We start from the raw sequence: 22811 nt of genomic DNA, 5'->3' as shown, positions 1-22811 counted from the left end.
CATTATTTTGAAACATTATACGCACTACACGAATTAAAAACAGTGACTTCTATGCGCTGTTTATGTGATTCATCTTACTCTGAGCTGTCTGGCTTCCTCCGATTGTCCAAAAACATGCAGAAGATTAGTTGGCGGCCTTTAATTGTGCAGATGTGTGAATAACAGGGTGAATGGTTGTTTCTCTCCAGAAGATGTGTGAATGTGGGAGTGATTAGTTGTATGCCTCTATATGATGCATGAATGACAGGGTGAACGGCTCTTAACGCCACCTGTCGGCCAATGACAGCTTGGATAGATTGGCTGCAGCCCTCCTGCAGCCCTGCATGCAGAATAAACATTTTAGATGGTGAGTGAATGAACAAATGAATGTCAACAATACCAATATGGTGAACATGCCTCTGGAAATTGGCATCCAAATTCGACAGGGACTCAACAGTTTTGTTCACTTGTTTCAGATAATATTATCATACATCAACAAGATACCAGAGACATTGATTTTCCTATTAACCGGAATTACCTTTCATATGATTTTCTACAAACGGAGTAGCGCTGCAATAGGAGCTAATAAAAGTAATTCCACTCTTTGCTAATTTCATGTGAAGTGCTCAGAACTCCAGTCCATCTGGTTTCAGGCATGCAAATTATTTCTAGGATAAAACCTCAGCCTAGATTGACTCCAAACACTCCACGGAGGGCAAATGAGACAGCCAAGTCTTAAAATATCATAAAATATCATCCGGAAGACGCCAGGGCTCCACACCAGTATCATATATTGTACTGTAATGGCACAAGAGGGTACTGCAAATGCAATAAACATGCATAAATCATGATGTTGTAATGTATTGCGGGAGGGGAGAGGCTAAATATGACGATACAGTCATTTGGGACAGAGACAGAAGGCTCTCAGGAAATACAGAATCTCCTGTTTACGTTGTTTCTTTTAATGCTTTCCAGTGAACAACAAACCGCATCCCCGTGGAGGGGGGAGTCAATTTAGCTCAGTTTAATAGCGTCCGGAAATTCAGAATTTCAAATGGATACAAGCAGGAGGGGGCAGATACAACGTTGTTATTTTGTATATAGCCCATTCAAGCTTTGGTAGGCCACGTGTTTTTCTACCGTGATGAGCGCCAGAACAGACTGCCGAGAAGAGAATGGAGCATGAAGTGGAAAAAAAAAACAAAAAACAAAACAGAAACTCAAGCCGGCAGATCTTTCCTGCTTCGATGAGAAGATTAGATGGGAGGAAACCACCTTCAGCCCTTTATGAAACATATTCTCAATGCAATAAAGAGGAAGACAGTACTCGCTCCAACAGATTAGCTAGTATTTATACTTCATATACAGGATCGTAAGGCTTGGTACATTCAGGACTCAGCATTTTACAGACCAGAGAAATCCATCGTTCGAGGTGGTACTTCACATGTTTCCATCTCCTTGGACCGTTAGAAGAGCCGCTCTTATGTTGGGATGCTGAGCAGTCTGTTACGGGTACAGTGTATAAAGAGTATCTTTAAAGCTGCACTAATCAATGTGTGAAAAACAATCAATAATGATATGCTAATGTCGTTTGTACCGACCCACCGAGAGCACGGTCGAGCTTCTCAGCTCGTGATGTTTTGGATGTTTTAGACACGGTCTGTCCATAATGACACACACACACACACACACACACAACTCCAAAATAACAGTAACTCCTCCATACATGTTTAACAATGTCAGATAAGGGTCTCCAGCCACCAATCGCTGTGATTCAAATCAAGAATATGTCCAGATCACGCACAAATAAAACAATTCAAGTGAAAATAACGAAAAGGCGGGATGAGAGACAAGATTTGTGCAGGTTGATGACACAGACAACTGTGTTCAGAGACAGAGCCACCATTCATTTTCCTAAAAAGCTGCTCAGCATCTCGTTTTTTTCAGTAAGTGGACAGGTGGGATTCAATCTTGCAGCTCTCCCTGCCTTTCAAAATGCTCTCAGACAAAACATGCAGGTTAATTCCACAGGTTGGACACCGGGAATGTCTCATGTCTCTTCTCCTGTTCGACCCTTCTGATTGATCTAGTCAACGCATAGGATACGTTCTTTCCACATCACTGAAAATACCAACTAAAATCCTACATTCCCAGATGTGCTAATGTAAGCGAGATGGTTGTTTTATTCACCAATCATGAGAACACAACGTACGGCTGGATTCTTGGAGAGCCTGCGCGAGGGACAGGTGCCGAACTAACTGCTTGGGTAACCTGGCGATCAGGGTCGAAAAAGGCAACATCACAAGTCATATATAAAGTGTGCAGAGAACCATTTTAGAGATTGATTAACTTCCCTTCAAACCGTAGGAGCTACACCTTCACTGCCTCTGAATGAGAGGCGTTGAATTCCGAGGACGCGGACAAACGACGCAGAAAAACACCGGGATGCCGTCATATGAAGGAATAGTTAAAAGCAAGTCCGCTGCCTAGATGTGCAATGAAAAAGTAAATGCTTTGTCGAAGAGCAGCTGCAGAAATGACCCCACCCCACCCAGACTTGCGGTAACCCTGACAACCAAACTCCCGATACAAACGGCAAAACCAACCCGGACGTAGAAGACAAAGTGAGATAAAGGTTGTACAGTGTGAAGGAGTGTGTAACATGTTGTGCAGTTGGACATCTGGAGGACAGCATGGACACAGCAGACAGTTTAGAAGTCTAGATCCTAGACCCGGGGGAAAAAAAAGGGGATGAGGATGACGAGGTATATGAGGCTGCTGGGTCCAAATGCTCCTCACGCTCACGCACACTCCGTTCTCAGTCCATCTTCTCCTTGTGAACCAGCTTAGGAGCGTCAACAAAGTCCTGGCCGTTAAACAGGATGATGGTGGCTGTAATTGCACTGGCGGCCCCCCAGAACATCACGTAAGCCAGGGTCTCCGTCCAAGTTTCACCTGGAAATCCATAAGCACTGAGTTGCGGGACAAAGAATGAACGAGTACTACTTCAAAAAAATAAAAATCAATACCGCGCATCCAGGAAATGTTATCACATCCAATGCCGACATAAAGTTAGTAGATTATTGGCCACTCAAAACACCAAAGGGGAAACCTGTCCAAGCAACTTCGTGAAACTACATAGCGTGGTTCTTCTGTTACTCTCGTGTTATTTTCATTATTTTTGTTGTAGGTTACCTTATTTTTATGCTTCGTTATTGTTGTTCGGTTATCTTATTTTAGGCTTCATTGTTGTTACATTACCTTATTATGTTACGTTGTTTTCGGTGATCATATTGTTATGCTAAATTGTTAGTTATTATTGTTATTTATTATTGTTGTTTGTCTTATTTTTATATTACATTGTTTTGTTGTTAGGTGATCTTATTGCTATGCTACATTGATGTTATTGTTAGGTTAACTTATTGTTATGTTAGACTGTTGTTGGGTTACCTTATTGCTATGCTACACTGTTTTGTGGTTGTTAGGTGATCTCATTGCCATGCTACATTGATGTTGTTAGGTTACCTTATTGCTATGCTACATTGATGTTATTGTTAGGTTACCTTGTTGTGTTACACTGTTATTGTTGGGTTACCTTATTGCCATAATACGTTGATGTTAATTTTAGGTCACCTTGTTGTTGTGTTACACTGTTGTTGTTGTTTGGTTACCTTATTGCTATGCTACATTGTTTTCGTTGTTGTTAGGCTACCTTATTGTTATGTCACACTGTTGATGTTAGGTTACCTTATTGTTATGTTACACTGTTGTTGTTGGGTTACCTTATTGCTATGCTACATTGTTTTGTTGTTGTTAGGTGATCTTATTGCTATGCTACATTGATGTTGTTAGGTTACCTTATTGCTATGCTACACTGATGTTATTGTAAGGTTATCTTGTTGTGTTACACTGTTATTGTTAGATTACCTTATTGCTATGCTACATTGATGCTATTGTTAGATTACCTTGTTGTTATGTTACACTGTTGTTATTTGATCTTATTACCATGCTACATTTAAGTTATAATGCGATCACATCCTGCTTTGTTGTATTAAATTGTTACCTATTATGTTTGAAGGCGCTGTTAAACTACCATGTACCTATGTTGCGATTTAACTTAACAACATGATGTTATTATGACATTATTTCAATCATTCTCACTGATATCGTTGCAGTACATTGTTATCTCATGTTACTACACTGTTATTGCATTAACTGGTTTCTAGTTCCTGCAAAATAGACAGAGCAGCTATGCTACGTGTAGGACTTACCAGCCATGAGAAGACACACGATGCACATTGAAAAAGCTACAACCATGATGATGGGCAGCTGCGAAACACAACCAAAGTCACACATTAGTGTCCGACTCCCTGCTGCTCCTGATTCAAACAAAAGAAGACGCTGCTGGACTGACCGTGAGAAACTTCCAGTCCTTCTGCACGCGGAGAGGACTGGAGGACTCGCTCTCGTCAACGGTGAAGTTGCCCAGAAACAGGTCGATGGAGTCCTGAATTTGCCACACAGACCAAAGGATTCTCAATGACGCTGTTAGAAAAGCTGCCTTGAGTAAAATGATCCAAACTGTGGATTCCTACATTGTGTTTCCAGCTCATCATGTCATATAGCGCTGGAAAAACTGTTACTGTGTTACACACATAGATAGATGCCGTGGATAATTTAAGTTTGGCTTTTTTTTTTTTTTTTCTTTTTTCATAAATAAATGAAGGACTTAAATAGACATTGAGTATTTAGCTTAAAAGTAATCTTCAACCCAATGTCTTTTTTCCAAATATTTTGTTGCATGCAGAAATGTAATTTTGTTTTCTCTGCAGTATTTAATTGATTTAAAAAAATGCAACATAAATTGTGTTTATACATAGCATAAAGGCAAAAAAATAACGTTACGTGTCGTGTTGATTCGTTTTAAATTTCAAAATGATTGTGTGGCTCCTGGTGATTTCTTTACTGTTGGGAAACGGGTCCAAATGGAGTGGTAAAGGTTGCCGACCCCTGGTCCAAACGGTTCCAGTTTAGTTGTTAAACTTGAATTTAAATACATGTAAAAGCCTCCCTCTTGCATTTGAATAAAATAAATCAGACACAAAAAACAACAACAAAATAATCTGAAAAAATGGGAAAATGTCATCTTTTTTTTTATATTTTCTAACTGATCAGTGAGTCCCTGTCGATTATTTAAAAATAATTTCTTGCTTAATTTTTGTTGCTTTGGCGAGATATTTTTGAAGATTCTTGGTCATATTTTGGATTTTTGTTTTTTGTTTTTTTTTAATTCCCCCGCCCTTTTTCAGAAACATCATACTTGTCTGAAGCCATCAGAGAAGTTGTTTTTGTAGTAGCGGATCATGGAGTTCCAGCCGTCCATCAGCAGCCCCCAGCGGGTCCTCTTCCCCGTCCTGATCGAGGACAAAAAGACTTCCGTGAAAAAGCAGGACGGACAATTAATACCCTGACGACGCCGACGGCGCGGTGATTCCCCGGGACGACGCGGGTTAGTGAGCTGATGTGACGGCGTGAGGCGTTTTTGTACCTTGTGAAGTCTGTTTTCAAAGCTCCAGTTCCTGCGTACTGCACAGCACATGCATTGGCATTGTCAGCCCATGCTGGTTAGACGCACACACACACACACACAAAGACACACACAGAAGAGTTAGGGCACGCGCTCACACCGACACACCCCCAGGCTACAGTTATGTTGGATTCTAATCACGCGGGTCAAGCTGATGACCTGGTATTGGCGTTACCATTTTTATAGATCTTCTCAAAGTCGGCCTGCTCCTCCATCCTCTGGCCCGCATTCAGAACCCCCATCCTCTGACGACACATTAGCAGAAACACAGTATTCAGCGCGCAATTTTATCCTTTTAAGCAAGCAGGAATTACTCTAATATTCTGTATAAACATTTGCTAAGTCTCTGGAAACTTTCTTTTGGGTGTTAAGACACATCGTAACCAGTACTCGTCTGCAACGACCTGGAGACTTGGAGGTTCTTGCTAGAGTTCTGCACAGGAACCCCAGTTGACTGAATATATGAATGATTTTCTGCTTCCACTGCTTCCTTCTCTCACGCATCCTCAACTTTAGGAACACAAGACCGAAAATGGAACGGATTTAACATCCACCGAATGTAAGACGATCTGAATGTAGCAAGCGCAACATGCATTAGCTTGACGGATCTTCTCGTCTGAGAGTGAAAATGAATATGGGAATCCTGTAAATAGTATTAATTCTGGTTGGCGATGATGTCATAAATATAAACTTCTCAGTATATTTCGGACGTTTAGCGATGTGACGGTAAGAGACGGTTGAGTATCGACTCTCAGACCGACCTGGAGCTGGGACTGCAGGGAGCGTCGGGCCAGAAGGCTCTGGATCACGTTGGTCCGATCCAGGCAATCCATGCAGTTGCTGCGGAAAACCCCCTTCTGCTGGACCAGCGCCTTCCCGTCCGAGTTGACCATGAAATAACTGCAGACAGAGAGCACGCTCAGACGACACCTTCACGGCTAGCGTCGCCGCGCCGGAATCCGGCCGCCGCTCGGACACCTGTACTCGTCCTGCGTCTCCGCCACGGCGTCCACCAGGATCTGGAGACGATCCCACCTCATGTGGCTGCACTCCTTGTGGAAGTCGAAGGCGATGTAACTGAGGACCAAGGAGACAAGGGGACCGTCAGGGACATCAGGCATTGAGGTGGGATAAAGTCAAGGTTTCTGCTGGTAAAAAGCAGTTTGCTGGTTTCTTGGGCGGAAAGTTGGCTTTCTTCGGCGACCTAAACTAAAACGGTACCCCGTCCAAATGCTGCGGCTCGTAAATCTGTGCCGATTTCAGCGAATCGCTGTGAATTCTTACCACTTTGCACTGTAGTGATGGGAATTCCGGCTCTTTTTAGAGAGCCGGCTCTTACGACTCGGCTCAATAAAAAGAACCGGCTTTTTTTTCAGCTCCCAAACGGCTCTTCAGATTTTTTTGTTGCTTTAATCGACATATTACCAATAAAAATGTAACATTATGCACAAAATGAATTAATAATTAATAAAAAAAATGTATTATACTACTATATTATAATAGCCTTTATTTTTTCGCTCTACAGTGAAATTTTGACTAATTTAAACTTTTAACTTTTTTATACTGAGCAACTTTAAAGTCAAGGAACACAGAATCCCTGAAAAACACGCAACTCAACAAAATGTAAATTAAAAATATTTACTTTTCAAGTGCAACAACAAATGAACTATGAAATACAAGAATTAACTTTTAGCTTTTTTATACATAACAAATTTAAAGTGAAACATAGGATCCTTGAAAAACACATGAAATATAAATTAAAATATTTACAGATCTACAAAAAATAAATTATAAAATACAAAACAATTTTAGCTTTTTATACACTCAACAAATTTAAAGTCAAACAACAACACAGAATCCCAGAAAAAAAAAAATGCAAAACAACAAAATAAAATAATTAAAAATAAATTAGAAATATTAACTCTTCAGTGCTATAATTAACTATAAAATACAAGAACTTTTAATTATTTACCCATCAACTTTTAACCAATTCAGACTGAAAAAACACAGAACTCCTGAAAAACGCGCAAAAAATATAAATAATATAAATAATAATAATAATTAATTATTTATAATATAAATAATAATAACAAAAAGAAAAAGATCAGAAGTCTCTACTAAAGATTGGATTTAGAAACACCAAGTACAGACACAGAGACGACACCACCCGTATTGACCAATCACGGGCGCCTTCAAGAGAACAAAAAGCGTCTCTGATTGGTGGGGAGCCAGCTCCTGATTGGTGGGGAGCCGGCTGCCCACCAATCAGGAGCCGGCTCCTGTGTTCACTTCGAAGAGCCGGCTCATAAAGCCGCTACGTTCGCCAACGACACATCACTTCTGCACTGCAACACTATGACATGCATAAAGAGGGCAAACTGAATCTTTATATCGTTTCGGCCAGCAGATTCAAATGATTGATTAATTTGATCAGAAGGCCGAGAACTCAAACTAATCACTCGTCCGAGCGAAACCCAACGACGGCCATAAACTGCTTGATATATGTCAGCATTTTCAAGACGGATAACCGCATGTTATCCATCTTTCCATGCCGAAACATCGTGGCTCATCCGGAAGGCATTGTTTTTCTCGTTTTTATAAACAAGTATCTTTCTTTGATGGTTCGACATCACTTTCAAGTCTGAAAAACAGTAATAATTCTTGTGTTTCCCTCCCGAGCGGCTGCTCCTTCTCATCGGTTATTAGATTTGACGGTTCAGGACGAAGATCGTTGATTTCTCCACTCCGACTTCCCAGCCAAAGAAATAAAAACAACAATGAGCTACTGCTTTGGCCGACAGCAGGGGGTTCTTTGCTAATTTCTAGATTTTTTCCGGGGGGAATAACGAGCTTCACGCCGCCAAAACATTTAGCCTGGTCACATCAGACCGATGACATGAGCATGAAATTCGGAGGCCGTTCAATTCCGACACCGAAGAAGACGACTTTGACGGTTTTGGAAGAAGGAGACACCCATCGGCTGGAGGAGGACAAAGCGTGGATGGAAAATGGATGCATGGATGGACTTTTCCTTGTATTTTTTATCATTCCTCTATTTCATCAGAAGTGTTAAGAAAAAGCTTTTCCAGTATGTATTTGTTGATGTTACCGGTATATATTTAAATAGAAGTTAGCCTGCGGCTAATAGACAAGTGCGGTCTATATATGTACACATGTATTTATTTTGTTATTTTTAAATTTGAAACGTTTTTCTCACATCATATAGAGCTATCCAACCATTCTTGCTGTCATGTAGAGACAGCCAACTCATTCAATCGTCGTATAAAGAGCTAGAGCGGCACAGGCAAACTACGGCCCGCGGGCCATATGTGGCACGTTGGGCTTTTTGACCCGGCCTGCCGAAACTTGAAATTAGATAAAATTATATCTAATTTATTGAACCTTTTTTCTGAAATACCCACGTTCCTCATGTGGTGTGTTACTTTTTATGTCACTTTTTCGCTTTGCCCGTAATCCTTCTGTAAAAATGAGCGGATCAAGGGACCAAAAAGCGAACGGGGGGAGTGCCGAGTATTTAAAAAGGACTGGACGAAAAAATATGTCTGATACGGCGAGAAAACTACGGCGGTTTTTCAAAGAATACGACATCCGCCGTCAGTTCGCCACAAAGCACGCTAACTATGCTAGTGAGCGGTCAACGCAAGAACAGGCAGCTGAAGCTAGTTTTATGCTGGCCTTCAAATTAGCGGTTAGCCATGTTTGTAAACCTCCAGAGGACGACAACGGAAACAAAAAGAGTCAACGGTTGAAAAGAGAGTTCATTATCAAGACGCTTACTTGATCATCCCGCTGTTCATACCAGACACCATCTTGGCAAACGCCTGCTCCAGGGGCTTTTCCGAACCCTTCTGATTCACCTGGACACAAAGAACACACACACACACATTGGCATCTTCGTGAATTTTGCTAATTTAATAACGAAAACACAAAACTCACCAGGTTGAGGAGTGTTTGCTTCCCGTAGATGAGGAGCTGCGAGTCGAAATGCCTCTGGAATCCGTCCATCTAAACCAAGTTTTCAAGTTATTACTGTCAGATTGTCGGCGGCAAAGACCGACCGCAGGTCCGCTCTTACGTGATGCGTTGTTTTGCTGATTTTCGGTTTGGGCTTGTATTTGAGGTTGGGTCTCTGACTCCAGTAAAACGGCATGGAGCCTCGGGTCTGCCGGGGGGGGGAAAAAGAAATAAAAAACGATGAAATCTCTCATTTTTGGGACGCGGTGAAACCCAGGTTTGCACGTTTCACTTGCCTGGACAAAAGAAGCCTTGGCTCCCTCGTACAAAACGATCTGCTCCGTCTCCACGAAGTTGGCGGCGTGGCCCTCGGAGTCGATGCCTGCAGAGCACAGGGAGCGTTCGTCATTCACGCCGACCAGTTAGAACACGATTCCAAGAGGAAAAAGGCTAAACTCACACCAGTTAGTCACAGAGTCAGACAATCGTTCACTGCTGATTATATCAATACGCAACAAACACTAAAAATACTGTGGGGAAAAATTCCTGCAAATTCGAGTGAGAAGGACGAATAATATAATAATATAATAATAAAAATAATAAATAAAAAAAACATAATAAAATAAATAAAAAACAAATAATAAAATAAAAAAATAATAAAAATGGACGAGGCAACAAAAAAACAACACATAATTGGCTAATTTGTAAAATTGTGAAATAAATAATGAAAGCAAAGGGGAAGATGTCATCTCGCGGATAAGCTAAATTCAATATCTTTTCGCATTAAAAAATAAATGTGTACTTATTTTCGCTGTGCTAATAACTTCTTTGCATTTCATTTAACATTTTCCATCTGCGCATTTGTTATCTTAATAACAATAATAATTAGAATTATAAGTCTGTGAATGTTCTCAGTCCTGTTCTAAGAGAATTTCTAAGAATAAGTAGTTGTTTACAATCTGACCATTGAGTGTTATTTATATAGGAATTAATTAACTATAGCTGTGTGAGTCATTCAAAATAGCTTTTAAATAATGGGGAAGATTTCTAAAAATAAGAAAATAAAAAAATCAACTTCACTGAGTCTTTAGGGACTCATACATCAATTTTTATACATTTTCATCCATAATTCAGTTTCCATGACTAATATTAGCACTCAGATATTTGATATTATACTAACATGCTACTGTTAATTGGAGTTTGGAAATCCGGTCTTTCAATGGGGATGCGGTTTCACACACACACACACACACACACACACACACACACACACACACACACACACACACACACACACACACACACACACACACACACACACACACACACACACCTCTGACATAGTATCTGACTCCGGCCCGGAAGCAGCTTCTTCTGGATATGAGGATCCACTCAAAGATTTTCCCGTTGATACGACACGGTTTAATGACAATGACTGTCGGACGTCAAGGGAAATCCTTTCCTGATGGGTTTATATATCGCACAAAAAAATAACGCATCTCCAAAATCAGTTTGGGTGGAAAGGATACAGCCGTGGATGATCGGCAGCGCAAACCTGTGGAGCTGCGGGGGGATATTAGCACAATTAAATCAAAAACGGTAAATGGACGCCGGTTAAAAGGGAATGGCGTCTGTGTTTACCTCTGGCTCGGAGGCCAGTTCCCTCAGAAGGTTTCCGTTCCACACGAACCGCTGATCCGCCTGGAGGCACGGCAAACAAGGGGATTCGCTCGGATAAATGAATAATCAATCAGGATTTTAGCCGCGACAAACCAGCACTGTTTAACACCGTACAAAACAATAGATGATTCAAGTATGCTAATATCCGCGCGCTCACCCTCTCCAGCAGGCTCATCTCGTGGAAATCCGGGCTGGTGTTTGCAAGCCTCTGCAGGGTGTGCGTCAGGTCGAAGTCGGTGCAGAAGTAGAAGCCGTCGGTGGTCAGCACGTTGTTGATCATGGCAAGGAAGGCCTTGTTTTCTTGGGTCTTTACAATGACAGAGAGCAACGTATTTCACAAATTGCAAGGGAAAGGGAATTGCTCAGGAAGTTTGATGCTATCATGCGCCAGTGATATGCGGTCAGGGGAGGCAGGAGAGGCCGTGCCTCACCTGCCAACCTTGGCAAGACAGAAAGGTAAAATTTCAAACGTATTGATCAGTGATTTGCAGTATAAAGGGTATTTTTCATTTAACTTTACCAGTTTTAGATTGTTTTTCTTCTTAAAAATGGCTGGATTTTCACATTTCTGTTCAAATACTGATTCGTGCTATGAGGCTGCCGACTGTTGAGCCTCAGTGACGGCTGGCTGCTAGCATGCGCTGCACTAAGACCGGATTACTGTCTCCCTGTATGTTGCTATCAAAATGCCTCAACATTTTTGCTAGATGAATTACATTTGCAATTTGTCAAAACCTGCTTGTGTGTTACTAGTTTCTTGTGCTGAGCGACCATAAAGCAGCGGCGAAGAGCCACTAAGTGAGGCACGCAGTTCTCCTGCCTCATGGTAGGGGGCGCTCATGATTCCAGGGATTCTTCTTGCGACTCCTCGGCTGCAGAACCCTCACCAGCCATAAACCTCACTGAGCGTCACTGACGTGCACATTAGCATTAGCATAAACAATCACGCTTATAGTAAGACCAGGATCTAAATATTCTTTCCTCTGCGACGCTTTACACAAGGAAGGTGGAAAAACAGCGTTTCTCCGTGCGGCATTTGCAGGGGTTTTGGTTTGGATCAAATTTTGAGTAAAAAAAAAAACAGTAATTGCAGCCACCTCATTCATCAGCTTGCTAATGGTTTGAAATATCTCTTAAAAAAAACGCACAGCGCACGCAGCTGGGGGACGCCAATGAATGGCGTGCTTTCGGAGCTTTGCGCCCGCTGAGCTAATAGGATCTGACCGCAAAGCTAGTTAGCGGAGGGCGAAGGCCGGTCTTCGACCTCCATCGCTCTCCTAACTCACACCATCTGCTTTCTCGCACCGCTTACACAACCGTCCATTGTTTCTGCAGACTTTCCCTGTGAAACATATAATTTGTCCCTTTCAGCTGAAACAAAAGCAGCGGCGGATGAATAACAAACTATCTGCCAGGCTGACATTTCAGATGGAACACAACAGGATTCCAGTGTGCAAACAATGACGGAGTCTTTAAATGAATATCCTTAAATAAGCTTCTTTTAATTTGCAATTCCTCTGCAACTGCGTCACAGTTATAAATCAGTAAGCTCAACGGTAATTCAATTTTTAAAGATCCAACAAACAAAATGGGATCAGTTCAAAGACTTAAATCTGGTATTTCCCATATTTGGACCGGGAGCAAGTCTAGAAATCACTGCAGGACCGAGAAATCGATTTGAAATCCCAATATCGGTGCATCATCCGAAATTCTCACGAAGAACGTGGAGAAACATTTACTGAAATGACTCGGTTGTTGAAGACAAAATTAGAGCTTCAAATGCTAAAGCGTAGCTCTTGTAATTGGATCAGCGTTTTAAAATTTCATGAGCGGGATTAGAAAACAAGCAGATGACGCACATGTCACGACTGCTCCGATGTTAAATTGATAACTTCATATATTACTAACAGGGGGGAGACGGAACATGATACGTCCCTTAAAATCAATATAAAATGAATGAGTGAATTCCTACAGTTCCATATTTGCAAGGATGTAAGTGACGGAAAACGAGCAAACCAGTAGGTGAACCTCTTCAGGAGGAGCTCCAGTGAACACCTCAGGAGGTCTTTCCTACCGCAGAGAATCTTAAAATCTTAAAATCTTCAAAATAAAAAATTAAAAATATCACCCACTTACTGTAAATTGTAATAATTTATCCGTATATATGATCATAACTGTGCGATATTTCATGATAGATACATGTACAATATTTTTCATACTCTTATGCACTCCTTATCTTTCACTTGTTACTTAAGACACTTTATAGTTTATTTGTATTTCTTACTCTCCCTATTTCTCTTTTTTTTTACTGTTTATACAATTTCCTACTATTATTTATTATTGTTATATTTTTCTTTTAACTCTGGCACAACAATTTCCTTCAGGATAAATAAAGTTGTTCTTATTCTGAAACAAACTGCACCATTTGCTCGATTCTCAGAAAAATTTAAAAACAACGAATTAAAATTAGCATTAAAATGATATTTTTCCCCTCCGAAAAAGTCCCACGGATGATTAAATTATGATTTTAATTATCAAATTGATTTGAAAATCGTAGATCGTCTAAAAAAATAAATTAAAAAACGTGAAATCGTCACATGGTATCAGGATCTCCGCCTGGACCAAGCAGTTCAGATCGATATTTTTTGGATCCTAAAGTCTCCTTGGTAGCGATTCCACCCCTAAATATGATCAAACTCATGCTTGCTTCGATTGTTTGGCACTACCCTGTCCGGTGACACTACATCTTCACCGTCTTCACGCCCCTGACCTGGATCTCCGACAGGTGCAGCACCGTCTTCTTATAGGAGATGATGTCGAAGTCCACGGCCTTCCAGACGGCGTGACCGAGCAGGCTGCCCACGTTCCTCTTCCTGGTGATGACGATCAGGTACATGCCTGCGTGGACAAAGCGCCGTCAGGGGGTTTGACGGGGTTTTTGTGTCGCCGCGGGGTTGAAGCACCTACCAGCGACCAGGCGGATGGTTCCCATGATGCCACAGATGGGCCTGGTGACGGCAGAAGGAGACACAACCTTCTTCCCTGAGAAGATACCGCGGGATTAGACCACATGAGTACTCCCTGTCGGCGTCTTGGGTCAGAAGATGTTTTAGCATTTCGGTCACGTTTTCACTTAAAAATATACCGTCATTTCCGGACTTTGAGCCTCTGGAGCTCAAGACGATACGATAAAAGTTAGGTTGGGTTTCGTCTTTTTTATCTCGAAAGGTACCGTAATTTCCAGACGATAAGCCAAGACTTTGGGGGGGGCTAACGAGCTTCACGCTGCTAAAACATTTCTCCTCGTCACATCAGACCGATGAAATGACCGGGAGATTCTGAGTCCGTTCAACTCAGACACCGAAGAAGACGACTTTGACGGTTTTAGTGGAGGAGGAAGCCCGAGATAGTGATTGGCTAGCCGGTGCGGCTTATATTGAGGTGCGCCCTATAGTCCAGAAATGACTGTAAATGTCCTACATGTGAGATATAAAACACAAATAACAGTCATCGCTGATTTGGAATTTGTGGCAAATGTTTCGTGTGAGAAGCTTGGGTGATGCATTCTGTAAGACCTCCATTCATGTAGATGTTTCTGTTCCTCTACCTGTGAGGGTCATCTCGTTGGAGACCCTGTCAATGACCAGGACGGCGTCGGCCCCTTCATCGCAGGCCTCGATGAAGAACTTCTCTGGGGTCGTGTGCCTGGGAGACAACAAGGTGATGTTTTCATTCCACCACTGCGGACGACTTGAGAGGGAACTTCTAAGTGTCTTCTCCGTCCCTGCTCTGTCCATGTCCAAACCATCTCAGTGTGACTTTATCTCCAGGACATCTACCATGTGCTGTCTCTACTGATGGACTCCTTCCTGATCCTCTCCATCATCCTCGCGCCCAAAGAGGAACCTCAGCATCTTCATCTCTGCTGCCTCCAGCTCCACCTCCTATCTTCTCCTCTATCCACACCAAGTGCCACATTCGTTGAAGCTGTCCCGTCACCTGGAAGATCTCCCTGACCACCAAGAGCCTTATTCAACACCTCCCTGAAGACCACACAACTCTGCTCCCTCTTCATCTTCCACCAGTTTGTCCACTGCTCTGCCTTTGTCCTCTTCATCTTCCTTGTCCCATTGTCTCATATTCCGTCATCTATACAAGATGTAGTCTACATGTGTGGTCCTACCTCTTCTCTTATGAGCTTCCCTATGTTCCTGCATCATCTGGCGACAAAGTGTCTTCCCCACAGCCATCTCCATCCTTTTTGCAAAGACTACCACCACCTGTCCCTTTGTGGTCGTATCCTGGAGATCAATCGTGCCCATCATTTCTTCACCACCTCTATTTCCTGCACCAACATGTCCACTGAAGTCTGCACCAATTACCACTCCCTGCTTCACTTCATCTGACTAATCCAGAGGGTCTCCTTCTCCTCGAGGTCCCATCCCACCCGTGGGGCGCATCGAGCATCACACCTTCAGTTTCATTTTCAGGCTCAGTCTATCTGACACTTCCCTGCTAGATGATAACTACCGCTTCATTTCTCTTCCAATTCATGCCAGGATAGAAAAGCAAATCCTGCTCCTTCGAGCTTCTGGCCTTGCCACCTTTCCACCGAGTCTCCTGGACACAAAGTATCTCCAACTTCCTTCTCTGCATCATGTCAAGCAACTCCACCTCCTCTTCTTCTTTGACCCATAGTAGCCCAAAGTTCACCGATACCCAGGAAGTCAGTGTTTCCCGACCACATTAGTATGCCACGAGAGATTATCAGGTGTGTCGTGGAAAAATGCCCACTTTGGCCTGATTGGTCCAAAAATGATTCATTCCATGGAAATAAAGTGTCTTGGTACGTCCATCTATGTGGGCAGCGTGCAGTGACAGGCAACAGGAAGTGAGGAGACCTGCAGCTGCTCAGACGGCAGAGGAATTAGCCATGCTTCGAATGAGACAGCGGCAGCGCACGTCATATTTCATTAAATAACATTTGAAAAGGAAAGTCCATTCTGAGCAGCGATCAGAAGAACGTAAAAAAACGGGAGTTCAAGACGATACAATGAAAGTTAGATTCGGTTCCTGCGAGTGTGTCAGCTTTGCGTTCGACCAAACAGGGCCAGATTTCACACGGAGTAAGTAAATCGAGATGACAGTTTAATTGTATTTCATTAAAAGCGTTTGTGACATATTTATTTGGCGTTGTCCCCTGCGGCGTAAACAACGATGCGGCTAATTTAGGGGATTTTTGTGCTAACGAGCTTCACTTCGCCAAAACATCCAGCCTCGTCACATCGCCCCGACGAAATGAACGTGATATTATGAGGCCGTTCAACAAGATGGAGCAGGACAAAGCCAGGATAGAAAATGGATGGATGGACTTTCCCTTGTGTTTTTTATTATTCATCTTTTTCATCAGCCAGTGTTCAAAAAAAACAAAAAACAAAAATTCCAGTAGGTATTTGTGGATGTTACCGGTATGCATTTAATTCAACGTTTAAAAAAAAAAAAAAAATCTGTATAAATATCTGATGTTAAAATGTGGACACCTGCGGCTTCTGGACAAGTGTGGCCTGGATATGGACACATAAACGCTGCTCAAAAAAATAAAGGGAACACTAATATAACACTTCCTAGATGTGAATGTATGAAATATTCTTATGAAATAGTTTGTTTTTTATATCGTTGAATTTGCTGACAACAAAATCACACCAAAATGATCAATGGAAATCAAATGTATGAAGCCCTGGAGGTCTGGACTGCAAATAAAAGTGTGAAAACAAACGACAGGCCGACCAAACGTTGATGTAACGTCTTTAAAACAAGTCAAAATGAGTCCGTGTTGCTTCCTGAGTGGACAGTTTGATTTCACACAAGTGTGATTGAATTTAAATTACAATGTGTTGTTTAAATGTTCCCTCTATTTTTTGGAGCAGTATATTTATTTAGGTATTTTCAGCCGGTGCGGCTTATATTCAGGTGCGCTCAATAGTCCAGAAATTACGGTAAAATATGTGAATTTGTGTCAAAATCTTCTTCTCTTGGCAACTGGACTTGAATTTCTTCACTTGAAGACGCCTTCAAGTTGGTTGAACACGAACGTCTTCAAGTGAAGAACTGTGGAAGCCTCTCGGACGAGGAGGGAAAGATCTGCAAGTGCAGAAAATCAAGTCCAGTTGCCAAAACAAGGACATACCGACGAGAATTCACCGTGACCTGGAGGACTGAGAACCTTCACGGACAGGTAAAATATGTGCCGTGGCTCAAAAAAGCAAAAAATCCATGCACAGGTTTATTTCTGCTCTTCCTGACACAAATATGGACAGAAAGTAAGAGTCCAGCCCCTGGCAGCCCTTCTGAGTATGCTTGGAAAATATCCATTTCAGCGCCTTATTTCCCCTTGACTTGAAGCTGCTCCCTGCGGAGGAATGTTTAACTTTGATTTCACCACCTCCACCCTCTCCTAAAATAAAATAAAAAACATGACAAGCAAGAAAGAAGTACAAGGCAAAGCGACACTCCCAAGAGTTTGTTGTGCTGCTGGCTAGCATCCAGACATTGAGCTGAGCTGCTCCGGAGATGTTTGAAGGGTCAAAATAACACGTGTTGAAAGACAGCAAAAGGGCGAGGAACCACCGAGACATGGTGGATAAAACGTCAGAGCAGCAGAAATATCGCTAACTAGAAAAGTGCAACTATCGTTTGCATAAAAGGGACATGGAATATCAGAAGAATCATCAACCTGGAGATGCAGGGGTGTTGTCCTTGCAGAGCAGCGTGCAAAGGACACGGTTCAGCAAGGGCATTCATTATTACTACTACTTCTTTCTTCTTCTACCTTCTTCTACCTTCTTCTTCTTCTTCCTTCTTTTACCTTCTCTTCAAAACTTCTTCCTCTTCTACCTTCTTCTTCTTCTTCTTCTTCTTCTACCTTCTTCTTCCTTGTTCTACCTTCTTTTACCTTCTCTTCAAAACTTCTTCTTCTTCTACCACCTTCTTCTACCTTCTACCACCTTCTTCTACCTTCTACCACCTTCTTCTACCTTCTACCTTCTTCTTCTACCGTCTTCTTCTTCTTCTCTACCTTCTTCTTCTTCTTCCTTCTTCTTCCCCTTCTTCTGCCTCCTTCTTCTGCCACCTTCTTCTACCTTCTTCTGCCATCTTCTTCTTCCTTCTTCTACATTCTTCTTCTACATTCTTCTTCTACATTCTTCTACCACCTTCTACCTTCTTCTTCTTCTTCTACCTTCTTCTTCTACCATCTTCTTCTACCGTCTTCTCCCATCTTCTACCTTCTTTTACCTTCTTCTACCTTTTACCTTCTCTCCAAAACATCTACCATGTGTCGTCCCTCTGATGGACTCATTCCTGATCCTCTCCATCCTGGTCACTCCTGCTTGGATACTTTTGAGAAAATGCTGCTCTAGCACTTAGCTTGCGGACCAGTGTCACTGATATGTCTGATGGGTCTTCAAAAATCGGGAAAAACCAATGCATCTCTAAATTCCTGTGGTGGTAACTGGACTTGGATCCAAGTACACTGTGCTGGGATCAACACCAAGATGGACCAGGACCTTCTGAACCCTCCAAACAACCAGGAAATATCCACCGCTAGAACAGGTTTCAATCCTTTGTCTGGCTTTACCTTTTCACATTCCAGTCCAGGCAATCCCACAAAAGTTGCTCGTTTGTCCCCGACGAACGATATAGCTGTTAGCATAGCATTAGACCTAGTTTGTGCCCATCAACTCTTACATTTACATAACAAGCCACCATAACCTGGACCCGCGAAAAACCCTGGCAGTTATCTTAGGAAACTCCCCACAGGCCATTAGAACAGAAGACGCCTCCGGGGTGAGAAACATCTACAAGTGAAGAAATTCAAGTTGGATGACTGAGAACCTCCACAAACAGGCTAAAGTAGACAGTGAAGTCAAGCGGTGGTGATGATGGCGTCACCAGACTAACACGCAGATGGAAAAAAAAGACCTTGGCGACGGATAAAGCAATCTCTGGTTTGGCCCAAATGTTCAGCCACACAAGCGGGCTATTGTTGAATAATCCACCGCGTTTCCACAAAGCAGGTGTAGCAACGCATTTCAAGGGTAAACATGCCATTTCAACCGATGAGTTGATCTTAAACCCTACTTATATATGTTTTATTTATTCATATGTTCTTATCGCTATGTATTTATTTCTGTTCATCTCATCTTTTTTTATTGACTTCACCGTGCGGATCACGCGGTTTCCTCCGCGATCAATAAAGTATTTCTGATAAAGCATCATTGATTAATCAGCAGAACTGTTTCAATAGGATAAAAAAAAACTACTCCTTCCTTTGTCACTTTTCATCCTTTTTTATGTAAACTGATAAGAATCTTTTCCCTTTTTTTGCAAATCAATTAACTCACTGACATTTTTCAACTGAATTTCTGATCGGTGTCACTAACTTTCAACGCAGCTTTTTGACTGAAAACAACATTTCAAGTCATTTCAAGGTAGTTTTCAGCCCATTCCAAATACACTGAATCTAATTTGTAACATCTCCTAAATCCAGAGCATGTTTCTGTATCAAAAAACATGGCAGCATCCATGTCACGTGTCAAACTCTAGGCCCGCGGGCAAAATGTGGCCCGCCGCGTCATTTTATGTGGCCCGCGATAACGTCTCAAAATAAAACGTCTTTTGTGTGGGTTGTCAACGTATGCTAAAGTATGCTAAAGTAAGCCTTCCAGAAAAACAACAAATTGTCCGAGGATTAAAAGCCAAAGTCTGCGACGGTGAAAGCTAGCTTTATCGTGATTAAAGAAAAATCGCACAAGCTTATTCTGCTTTTCCGCTCCTTTAAATTGGGACAAAAAAGGTTCGAAAAAAAACAAATTCAGAGTTATTTAACATTAACAAGTTACAGATGCCTCGGCGTGACACGCTAATTAGAGAGGCGTCCCTGTGGGCCTCACAAGATAAATGTGATGATCATGAGATGACTTCTATTTGCCAGCATTTACATTCTCCAAATCTTTCTCGCCGCTTGCATTTTAATTTGAAATACCGCCGACAAAAGCTGTCTTAGGTTATGTAAAAGAAGTATTGATTCAGTTTGTAACCCTGTACTTGTGATTGTAAAATGTGCAAACAGATTTATTTTAAAGCATACGATAATCTGTGTTTGTGATTTATCTGAAAGTTGAATGAGAAAATGCATAAGCATGATTCAAAAAATGAATGAGCTGAAAATCAGCAAAATTCAAGGAATTCAGAAGGTAGAAATTGGGAAGAATCCTTTTTCCAGATCTTCTCTGTAATTACCGGTGGATCGGTAAATCGGTCTTGAACCCAACAGGCCGCTTTTTAAGTCTCTGAAATTCTAAGAATTTCTTGGGGAGTTGAGATCAACAAAAGCTCTTTTTTTTTTTTTCCCCTCCCCGCTCGTGCAACCGGGGCTTACAGAGCAGTCTACTTTTTGAATTCACGTTAGAAACTGACGTCTCTGTTCTCGCCTGCCTCGTAATGAGCTTTCACCGCCAAGACGGCGTCAAAGCACGGCGCGAAATATAGCAAACGGTAAAAGAAATGCAGATGCAGACCCTCAGCGCGGCTGTGTATGAGTCATTACAAGGAAATAGCAATTACAGTGATGCGGAAAAAAGAGGCTACGCATCCCCGGGGGGGGGTTTCAGTGAAAATCTGGTGGAGGTCAACAGCGGGTCATCGGCTGCAGTGAGCACACTCACCCAAATCCGACCTCTTCAAAACACCCAATGGATGTTTACATGGTATAATGTGACATTTTGCAATGTGTGCAAAACATGCACAGATATGACTTTCTACAACACGACCATTGTGGAAGTAGATGCATGAACATGGAATATGAATGCTGTAGGAGCTTCAGAGGAACTAGTATGTGGAAATGTTGAGTGACTCGCCACTTTCCCTGCAGTTGCAACACCTTTCACCTGGAGTCAAACAGTTTGTTATTTAAGAGAATAAACAGAATTAATGTCATTGTGCATCCAAACCAAAGAGATATACTAGCTTCTGGTAGGGTACCATCAACATGAGTGGGAGCAGCTGCTAGCTTCAGAACTGTCTCCCTGTTCCCACCGCAATAAAAACCTAAAGCACACTGTCTGGGAACAACTACGATGAATCCTTGTCTTCCTGAAACATCTAAAACCCCGCTGGAGTCACAAAAAAAACCCTCAGAATCCACGAAAGAGGAGAGAAACTTAGCTAATTCCTGCTCGACCAGCCGAGCCAGTCAGCGAACTTCGGCCGCCGGCTTTCTTCCGGCCATGACACCGCCCTCCCCTTCTCCCGGATCCCTTTTGCGTGTCCCCGACAGTATTTAAAAAACAAAATCAAGGAGGGTAAAAGAGACTTGATATGTTATTTGTACTTACAAATTGTATCTCTCATAGGCGGTCGCCATCTTCGGTCCGTCTACTCGACCTTAGTGACGACAGCGGCGCGAATGACAGCTCGAGCGGGTTGCCAGATAAAAATAATGCGGCCGTTTAAAAAGTTTATTCGCAAAAAAGCGGATTTTACTTCCAATCTGGCGCCCACAAAAGGCGTGGCGCTGGCCTGAGTTGTAGTTTTTGTAGTTCTTGCACTTTGGGATCTGGGAAAAGTTAAACGTGGAAAACGTGCACCCATCTTTACTTATATTTATGTATGTATTTATTTATTTTCTCTGATAGTGAATTTTTTTTTTTTTATTTGTTTTGTTTGTTTATGTATGCATTTATTTATTTTCTCTGATAGTTATTTTATTTAATTTGTTTTGTTTATTTATGTAAGCATTTATTTATTTTCTCTGATAGTTGATTTAATTTGTTTGTTTGATTGATTATTTATTTGTTTGTTTATTTGCTTACCTACTTACTTATGTATTTATTTTCTCTGATAGTTTTTTTTTGTTTATTTATGTGTGCATTTATTTATTTTCTCTGATAGTTGATTTAATTTGTTTTAATTTGTTTGTTTGTTTGTTTGTTTGATTATTTATTTGTTTGTTTATTTACTTACCTACTTACTTACTTATGTATCTTCATGGATAGTTAAGTGATTTTAATGGCTGAGTCATAGATGCTAACCAAAATTCTAATGTAAATACTTTAAAGTTCAAGATACGAAGAACTTATTGTCATGTCCGTGGAGGTTCTCAGTCATACAGATCATGGGGAATTCTTGTCAAAATTTTCTTGTCATTTCTTCAAAAGAAGAAATTGAACTCCAGTTCCCAAAACATGAAGATTTTGATAAGAATTGTTTATCCTCATGTGCACAATCTGGAAACGTGTTTTCCTGTACAATGAAGCTCTTACTTTGTCGTCAGAGCTGCATAAATGAATTGTAATAAATATACTGTCATAGCCCGATGTAACAGTGCAGGGAAACACAAACAGTGCTTGGAAATGTAAGCATGCACAGAAATGTTAACAGCATTTGGCAATGTAAACAGTGTTGGCAAGATGTGCAAGTTAGAGTTGAGTCCAAGTTTGAATTTGTAACTCACAAAGTGCAGGTTTGCACAATTGAATGGACAATTTCATTTTATTTTATTTTTTTTTGTATTTCGATAGCTTTTTTTCCC

At 41.6% G+C, this 22811-nt stretch overlaps 1 protein-coding gene across 1 annotated transcript; it reads right to left on the bottom strand.

Moving 5' to 3' along the window:
* Positions 1 to 627: 627 nt before the first annotated feature.
* sacm1la (SAC1 like phosphatidylinositide phosphatase a) lies at positions 628 to 21674 on the bottom strand. Its single transcript, XM_086178057.1, has 20 exons — positions 21616 to 21674; positions 14829 to 14926; positions 14189 to 14263; positions 13992 to 14119; positions 11379 to 11528; positions 11183 to 11242; positions 11071 to 11104; positions 10875 to 10976; positions 9838 to 9923; positions 9663 to 9749; positions 9524 to 9592; positions 9365 to 9444; positions 6545 to 6643; positions 6328 to 6466; positions 5742 to 5811; positions 5528 to 5600; positions 5300 to 5393; positions 4394 to 4486; positions 4251 to 4308; positions 628 to 2934 (listed from the first exon to the last, which is right to left on the bottom strand). Exons 1-20 carry the CDS (start codon positions 21642 to 21644, stop codon positions 2798 to 2800), a joined length of 1761 nt encoding a protein of 586 aa, XP_086034183.1. The 5' UTR covers positions 21645 to 21674; the 3' UTR covers positions 628 to 2797.
* Positions 21675 to 22811: the final 1137 nt, after the last annotated feature.

Source organism: Fistularia commersonii, chromosome 30 (assembly GCF_037954325.1).
Source record: "Fistularia commersonii isolate RoL2024-O1a breed Wild chromosome 30, RoL_Fcom_v1.0, whole genome shotgun sequence".
NCBI classification, from domain to species: Eukaryota; Metazoa; Chordata; class Actinopteri; order Syngnathiformes; family Fistulariidae; genus Fistularia; species Fistularia commersonii.
The sequence above is the reverse complement of the archived record's forward strand: the minus strand, read 5'-3'. Positions and strand labels throughout refer to the sequence as shown.